The following is an 8,956-nucleotide window of genomic DNA, read 5'->3' as shown; positions in this document are numbered from 1 at the left end:
CTGGACATACAGAGATATTGTTTGAGAGATCCCAGACAGCCATGTGGCTTGGGAGAGGGACACAGGCTGATAGGAGAAACCCAAAGCTAGTGTGGTTTACACCATTTGATCCCAGCGTTCATGAGGTAAACGACTCTTTATCTGGGTGCTTCTGATGAATCCCTGCTAGGCAGAAATCCTTTTTGGTAAGATATAGGACAGGAGCTACATGGTTATTGTTGGAGCGATCCAAATTGTTATTCTTTGAAAAGCAAAATGTGTAATTTATGCCTATCCACACCCAAAAAATTATCAGAAATAATTCCATTGTATATTATATAGTATATAAATAAGTAATAACTTTATTCTCCCCATGCAAATAAGAGCGATCTTGCAAACTGGCCTTTTATTTGGTTTATTTAGTTAGATTAGATTGTTTATTTAGTTCGATTTAGTGTTTATCAGAGAAAACCAATACAGATTTGATGCAAGAGATATGCTTGTAATTTCCAGGAAAATATGGGAACAATATGAGAACAACTTCTAATGCAGAAATCTAAGTATTTATTCATTGCTGCTTGAGGGAGTGTATTCACTCAAAATGCATTGACTAAAGTGTGCATGTACAGGTATATTATATTATATTATATTATATTATATTATATTATATTATATTATATTATATTATATTTACTGATCCATGGCCTTTGTTCTCCTTTGTACACAGTTTCTTTTTTGCATTAGAAGTGGTTCCCTTCCCCTCATTTTTCTAGTGTTTTGCCTTTCTGGGAGCCCTTTGCTCCTCTCCAGTCCCTTCACGGTTGTACTTATCATTTCCAGAAAATAACTCATGCTGAATATGTTTTTAAAATCTCATTAATACTCACTAATAAGCTTAAAAAAAAGGCACTTGCGCTGCCTAATGTCCCGCTATAATCACCATGATAAATTAAGCAAAACCAGTTAGGCTAACGAGGTCATTAATTACCTCCGCCAAGGAGGTTATGTTTTCGGTGTCGTTTGTCTGTTTGTTTGTCTGTTAGCAGGATTACGGAAAAACTACTGGACCGATTTTCATGAAACTTTGTGGAAGGGTGTAGCATGGGCCGAGTTAGAACCCATTCAATTTTGGAGCGGATCCGGATCCGACTCACGAACAAGCGATAATAGCACGAACCTTGGCGGAGGTCTGCGCTCTCCGAGTGCCCTTCTAGTTAAGCTAAGTATTGCATTAATAAGCAAATAGTTCTGCGTCAACATACTTGTCTTGACATGAACTCTATATCTTAAAGCATGAAGGAATTATAGTGGTATCAAGAAAATCAGTTTGTCCTCGTTAATATGCAAATGTTTGCAGCAAGGTGCTCCAAAATCTAATCAGATCATCTACTGTATAGGGGGAACCTGTGGTGTAAGTATGAAGTTTGTATGTATTGTTCTATGTCTACACACAGACACACACACACACACAGACGCCACCATGATGACACAATGTACATAAAAAGTCTTGGTCAAGTAAAACCAATCAGCTGGCTTATTGATTAAGAGGGGTAATGGCGGAGTGTAACTGAATGTTTTTGTGATTACCTGGGTGGACGTGAGTGTGGTCATCAATGCCCAACTGCCCAGAGGTCAGGCTCAGCTCTGAGTAGGCCTCTCTCTGCCGGTTGAAAAAAAAACACAAAACACTATAAGCAGAGTTCAAATGAGATTCATCATCTACATCATTATTGGACATTTCAATGTCCTAGAGCAGCTAAATAAAATAGAAGATACTGCTATATGCATTGTATCCACAGTTTCAATAATGGACGCAACACCTGCAGGCACACACACACACACACACATCCAACCAGACCCACCCATGGGTCCCTACCATCTGTGGGACGTCCCTGACGTTGAGGGGAACCTGGATGAGGCCCCAGTGGCTCCTGGCGCTGACCTCCTCGCTGCTGTCATGGTTGGGGTTCCGCAGGCTGATTAACACCTAGAAGGCCATGGGAAATGTAGTTTTAGGAACACTAGATGTCATTCTAGCATTAAAATACGACTTCTGCTTTACCACAAATGAACTTTTTTGAATACTCTGGTGGGCAGGGAGTCCGCTTACCTCCAGAAAGTCTTTGGGGGCATAGACGGGCCTGAAACGACTTAAATCTGTAGAGGGAGTACAAACACATCAGCGGATCTTAAAAAAAACACATTGATAGCATCACTTACGGATGACAGTTCTCCAAGTGAAGCGTATACACAATGTTTACATATGCGTGGTTTCAGAAAAGGTTTAACTGCATAGGATCTAGACGACACAAACGTATCCAACCATAAAGTTCACTTCAACAGCTTGAACCTGAGTATACCTCAGCACCAGTCTGTGACGCCGCACTTCAGTTTGTGCAGCCAGACCTGGCAATGTCTACAAAAGTAACGGAACGGCAGAGGACAGCTAACGCACACTGAGCCGGCTTTAAGTGGGACTTCCAGCTGTGTCCACGCAGCGTGGCAGTAAAGTCAAGTGCCTTGTCAGCTGCAGAACGAGGGCACATTAAGGTTTGGACGGACGGACGGACGGACGGACGGACGGTGGGGGTGGAGGGGTTCAGTTCCGCTCGTTATCGCAGCTCAGTCCAAGGAGTCTGGATAGCTTCTATATTCACAGTCCCGAGTGTTTACAGACCAGCGACGGCACACAATCCTAAATGTTATCATACCCCACTGCGCTCAGATAGCACTGCTAGGACACAAGGTTACACCGTGTGCTTTGTACATGAACAGGTCTGAAGAGTGAATGTGGGTTGGTTCGCCAAGTGCGAGCCTATAAACCATCACTGAAGATTTAATAGCAGTGGTAAGAGATGCCTCTTCTGGCATCTCATGTTAATATACACTACCAGTCAAAGTTTTGGACACACCTGATTGAATGTACTATGTTTTTCATTCTCTTAAAGCCATTTTGATCTAAAGGCTTATGCTTAAATGCTTGAAATTTGTTTTTTAGACAAATATAAATAGTGGTTAGTGATGCCTATGTATGAATTTCGTTCCAAAGCCTTTGCCTTTCCATAAAAGAATCTAAAAAATAAGATAATTTGGATTTGTTTAGCCCTTTTTGGTCACTGCATAATTCCATTTGTGTTATTTCATAGTTTTGATGTCTTTACTATTATTCTAAAATGTGAAAAATAGTAAAAAATAAAGGAAAATCTGTGTGTCCAAACTTTTGACTGGTAGTGTATGCCAACATTAAACGCCAACATTATACAAAAATAATACTGAAATAATAATAGGTCCTGACCCACTGCTCTAACTGGAAGCACGTGAAACAGGATGCTGCTGAAAAAGAGCATGTGCTTAAGTAAACCTTCCCTGAATAAATAAAAAAAAAAAAACATTAAGCAGTAGATCTAGCTGACAGACTTATTATGCTAATGTAAAAATACACCAGCGCCAGACTGATGCCAAACATTCATCGAGGCAGATTTGTGTAGGCACAACAACCCCTGGATAGTGTCTGGAGACCTGGTTCGTCTGTGCCCATCTCGTTCCACTTGTTGGTGAGCTCCTTCTGCTCCGCTGCAGGCCTCTGTGGAGCACGCAGAAATACGGCATGTCAACAACATATTGCCAGAACAGAACCAGTATCAAACATGACACATCCAAAATGTGCTTCTTGGGTCACAAAGAAATCCATGTCTGCATAGAACCAAGTAACTGGACTGATATACAGGATTTCAAACAGCTACTCTTTACTCTACAGCTCAGAGCTCAGTCAGCACAAAAAAAACAACAAAGCACAATGTGAAAAATGCTCTAGAAATACCACAACATGGTGAAAAGGGCAATGTGATGAAGGCTGTTACACTACAAAAGATGCTCCCCGAGAGTTTGAGTGCTATTGTAATTATGCTTAGCCTAGACTGAAAACATGTTAGGTACCATGCGAGCCAGAGGGACTCCCAGCTCTGTACACATGCTGTTCAGGCTTTTGAGGATACGCTTCTCCCAGCTGGCCTGTATAAGAGAACACACACACACACACACACACACACTGGGCTTCAGATACCGTGCTACAAATACCTAAGTGGGCCACATCTCTGAATTCAGCAGGCTCGCAAAAAAGACAAGAGTCACAGAGGTAGAAGGAGAACAAGAGAGAGTGATGGAGATGGGAAGAGACAGACTGACCTGTGCCTTGCGCATGTAGGCCAGCGGCTCTTTGAGATGCTCTGCAGGAGCCGCGGGATGGCTGGGGGGCAGTTGGCTAGACCAAGCAAACACAAGAGTGGGGGCGGGGGGGTGAGGGGGGTAGATAGGTGGCGGGTTGATCAAGTAAATGCATTAAAATGCTACAGACACTGACAGCTTCGAGGCACCGAAGGCACTGAAGACAGTTCATATGAGGTGGAATTGAAAGTAAGACAACGTGCCAGATTTTAAGCCAGAACTCCATACAACTGCTTGACAGAATTAGGCTATCGGACCAGAGAATAAAACAAAGGAGAAGTGCTGGCAATGAGCCTAATAAAATAATACATTTCTTCAAAAAAGGAAAAAGCAGTCAGAGCTCAGATGAGTCAGCACTCGTCTGCACCAGATGCAGCACTTGTCTCATTGCCTTTTGCCCACCTACCATGCTCAAGACATATTAAATGACTCAAGGTCTCCGTGTGCTACACAACATTCAGCCCAATCTAAACACCCATAAGAGCACACAGGACTGACTAATGGGCAAAATAAGGAAGCATTAGTCAAAGTTATATGTCACCCTTAGAAAGAAAAACACTAGGCGTCCTATGTTTCAATCTGAAGAAAGCAAAGAGGGTATGTTAGCCTTAAAGGTAAGACAATAAAATTACAGTTGAGGAACAAACACTTTAAAAAACTATTTGCCTATTGATTCTAATAAGAGATTCTAACTAAAAAATGGGCACAAGTCAGGATAACATGGGGTTAAGGTAGATTGCTGTGTAATATCCTCTAGAAAGCCTGGATTGCAGTGTTCTTTGTCACAACATAAGATAAAAGAAGAATCAAATAACACTGAGAGGTGTAAGTAAAAAAAAAAATAACATGTCATATATCTTTTAATACCTGAAGGAACGAAACAGGTCAAATGCATAACAGAGCGGTCACAAACCCAATCACAAGTGATGGTTCTTGTCAAAGTGGCTTTGACTGAGACACTTAACCTGGACGGTGAACTGCTCCAGGGGCAGAGCGACCAGCTGAACCTGTGTTAGGACCGCTCTGATGAAACACAGACATGTCTGTGTGTCTCAGAGCAAAGCTGCACCAGGCAGCTTTGCAAGTTGCTGGCTCTGTTTGACTACTCTAACTGTTTGAACATTTTCCAGCTTCAACACCGAGAAATCATGTGACCGGATGGCAGTAAACTGCATACAGCACGCCATGTTTACAAACCCGGCCGGTCTGCCATCACTTTACACCAAAGAATACAGAAGGAGTGCTCACTTGCTGCTGTGCAGGAGACAGCATGTGTCACTTCCAGTGGGCGGAGAAGTGTCTATACTCAACACCAGAATTTAATTTGGCAAACACAGCAAATCTACAGGGTTTCTGGCGGGGGGTACGGACACGATATTGTGATATTGAAAATGTTTTCCAGTGCACATGCATAAGGATGCAGAGGATGCATGCAGCAGCAAGCATCTTCATGCTTTTCGTTGATTGGTCTAGACCTGGTGGGCAAACTAAACGGATTCTCCCTCAGTATCTAACAATCTAATCACCTGTCATTCCAATTAAGGAGATTTATCAACTTTGCCAAGCACTGTAATTGAAGTGAGAGAGTGATTTGCAATGCTTGTGTGTGCTGGACTACTAATGAATAACCAATCATCCGGTGTCTCCTGGAATTCATAGGGAGTCAGTATTGAAACATAACAGGTGCCTGTGTGTGCATATGTGTGTTGTGAAGCCTAACACAAATACCATCATGCCACAACGATTAAAGATTACTTACACATGCAGTTCTCTATACACTGCATTCTGTAGCTTTCTTTCCCAGCCTGTAAAACATAATAAAATGCATTATAATACCTAGTAATAACAATGGATTTGTAGTTGCTTTTTTATTTTATTACCATATAAATGGCAGAATAGTAAGCTATGATGGTAAATATATGCAGAACTGATAATGACATTCATGCGCCCACCTGATGTTTTAAGAAAATTGCGCACGTCCTCTTTAAGAGACTCCAATTTTATCTCGGGCTGGTGCAAACACTCCTAAACAACATTTGAAAAAAAAAAAAAAAAAAAAGTTAGACATATTGTATCTGACTTGTATGCCTTTGTTTAAACTAGAAGCGCAAAGCCAAACGGTCAGTTGTCCCGGGATAACGTTAACAGCTGACTGAGCTCGGTTAGCTTGCTGCTCCGCATCGCTAGCTAATGCTAAGCTACTCACTTTGGCCTGCCTCTCTATCTGAGAGTGCAAGTGGCTTCCTTTCAGCCGCTGGACGATTTGGGCGATAGTCAGTGATAACTCCGTGCCCTCGTCCATCCTGTCAAAGCTCGTTTGGTTTGGACTACAACGGCACAGCTTCACTTTCTGTATCCATCGAGCACCCGGCGATGCGGCAGCCGGCCCCCTGCAGAGGTTACTTAGCAACTGGGGACCGAGTGTGTGTGTGTGTGTGTGAGTGTGTACAGGAAACATGAACCGACATTGGTTCCTAGCTTTTAGTGTCTCTGCCCCGACAGTAAACTGGAGTCAATGTTATAGAGAGGAATAGTACATTTCTTTTTCTGAATGTAAATGGCTCGTAATCATCATTCCGTTTCCTCCACGGCTTGGAAATAAATGGCATTCGTAATTGGAAATAATGACTAATGTTATTTCTCTAGTTTCAATTCAATTATAGCAAAGGTCAGGCTTCACCCATCTCCCCCACTGTTCTGCATATATTTTCATAATGGTTCCACTATTCCACACTGCATATATACTGATAATATTTATTACGTTGTTTTTATACCTACATTTATAAATATCACATATTTCTAACTAAGCAGTCATGGCTGCTGTTAACATCTGTATGTAACAACTGTAAGTAAATGCAACAATTGTTACATAATCCATACATATTAGTAATCCATACTCCAATCTAAATCTTCAACTAATACAGTCTACATAACATGACACCATTATATACACTTATAGAAACCCACAATTGTTTACATTTCATGGTAATTGCTTTAATTGCTTTTATTCGTTTTTTTGTGTTTTATTGATTATTTTTATATTCTAATTGTGGTGCAGTTTTGTGCATTTGGAAATTTGCATTCCTCCCAAAAGATAAATAGTCCATTTCCATTGCCTCCATGTGCAATCTACAGTACTTTGGGCAAAAGACTGCCTATAGAGCATCACTATCATTAAGGTCATGATAAACAGCCATTATTCTGAGTATTGTGGATGGGCAATTATGTCAACATGTATGGCTAACAGCATTTTTATTCATGCATTTGCTCCTTATAGCCCATTATGTTATCCACGTTGATTTATTTTCCTCATGCCAGCCTACATGTATTATTATGTGAAGGAAAAGTAGGGTCTTTGTGTTGTCAAAATGATATTCTGTGTTTTCATGTTACACCATAATTGGTTTCTTAGTGATGTCACAGTGATGTCATGTTGTGTTACAGTCTAGGCTACTCTGTGGGTTATACGGTTTATTTTGTTATGTCATAATGTTAAATGGAAGTGCCGGGTGTAATAATAGTGCCATAATGAGAAGCTAAATATCATTATTTTTGTCATAATAGGCGTCTCATATGTTGCGTTTAATGAATCATGTTTCATTTTGGTGTCTTAAGTTACAATAGGTATAGTAAAAAAAGATCTTAAAAAAAAGATCTTAGCCTACCAGTATTACGTCATGTGAATGTGTTTCGCCCCAAAGCGTTTTGATGGGTTCAAACGAGATTATAATTATAATGTTCTTGGCTCTGCCTCTAGCGACTGAAACTTGTCGATACTGATCCTGAACACGTGACAGATTGCAAAATACTGAATTTGGCGTGTTCTGTGTTGTAATGGCAGCCGATCTCTCTCCCATCAGAACAATTACAGTGTGAGGCAATGATCCTCGATATTGCTGCTGACATGTTCCCATGAAATACCACAGCAGGCAACACCATGCCTTGAAACGCAGCACAGACAACATGGGGATAGATGCAATGCAGAAGAGACACTTAGGTGACAATATAACACTACCGGTAATAACTCTCTGACAGCCCGGTTAATTCGTTACACTATTCAGTGCATTAGTAGGCTACTTTCCCGTTACACCCCAAAATTGTTGGTTGCAATTACCTGCCTTATCTTCAAAAATCTGTCATCTCTCCTGTGAATGATCAGAGAAACCAAACGATTGATGTCAGTGTTTTTGTCATCCTTTTGCTCGATAAAATCAAAGTGGTGGGGATAGTTTCACCCAGAGAAAGTCAACTGTTCTACCATTTCTCTTCTAGCTCAATATATGAGGCTATGGTTAAAAAAAAAAAAAAAAAAAAGAATCCGTGGATGGGGGGTGAGATATCGTTTTTGGATAATTCAACTTAAATCTGGTAGTATTTAGCGGAGAGGGGGTGACAACTTTAGTTTATTTGGGACCTGTGATACATTACTGTAATTGAATCTGTTACACTACATGGGAAAAGTAACATTACTGCAATCCTGAACTCTATAGACGCCGTGTACCGTATGACTATAGTCTATAGTCCTACAATTACGATTGGGTGTTATTTAAAAAATGTACAAGGTGCTACTGACTGTTCTTGCACAGACTGGAAGGGCGGGCTGAACACTCAAGAATGCGATCCGTCCGCGTGTTCCTCTCACTATATTCAAATACTGAGCGGCTGCCACAGCAGGAGCGCACCGGAGCGCACCGCACCAGACCGGGAGCGCACGGAAACCTACAGAGAATATTGTCTAAAGAGATTCCTTTCT

The 8,956-nt window shown here is 41.1% G+C and overlaps 1 protein-coding gene across 2 annotated transcripts in view; it reads right to left on the bottom strand.

The window, feature by feature from the left end:
- tbc1d19 (TBC1 domain family, member 19) overlaps positions 1 to 6,562 on the bottom strand; it is a 22,034-nt gene extending 15,472 nt beyond the window's left edge. The window contains exons 1-9 of one of the 2 annotated variants that reach the window (XM_071908111.2): positions 6,410 to 6,562; positions 6,156 to 6,228; positions 5,963 to 6,008; positions 4,165 to 4,240; positions 3,916 to 3,990; positions 3,499 to 3,562; positions 2,090 to 2,136; positions 1,856 to 1,966; positions 1,567 to 1,639 (exon numbers count right to left, since the gene is read on the bottom strand). In XM_071908111.2, the coding sequence (XP_071764212.1) occupies positions 1,567 to 1,639; positions 1,856 to 1,966; positions 2,090 to 2,136; positions 3,499 to 3,562; positions 3,916 to 3,990; positions 4,165 to 4,240; positions 5,963 to 6,008; positions 6,156 to 6,228; positions 6,410 to 6,505 (661 nt within the window). In that variant the 5' untranslated portion in view covers positions 6,506 to 6,562. The remainder of the gene's footprint in view (positions 1 to 1,566; positions 1,640 to 1,855; positions 1,967 to 2,089; positions 2,137 to 3,498; positions 3,563 to 3,915; positions 3,991 to 4,164; positions 4,241 to 5,962; positions 6,009 to 6,155; positions 6,229 to 6,409) is intronic. The other variant, XM_078291747.1, reaches the window with a different exon arrangement.
- Positions 6,563 to 8,956: the final 2,394 nt, after the last annotated feature.

This window comes from Centroberyx gerrardi, chromosome 23 (assembly GCF_048128805.1).
Source record: "Centroberyx gerrardi isolate f3 chromosome 23, fCenGer3.hap1.cur.20231027, whole genome shotgun sequence".
NCBI classification, from domain to species: Eukaryota; Metazoa; Chordata; class Actinopteri; order Beryciformes; family Berycidae; genus Centroberyx; species Centroberyx gerrardi.
This window is presented reverse-complemented; position numbering and strand designations above follow the sequence as displayed.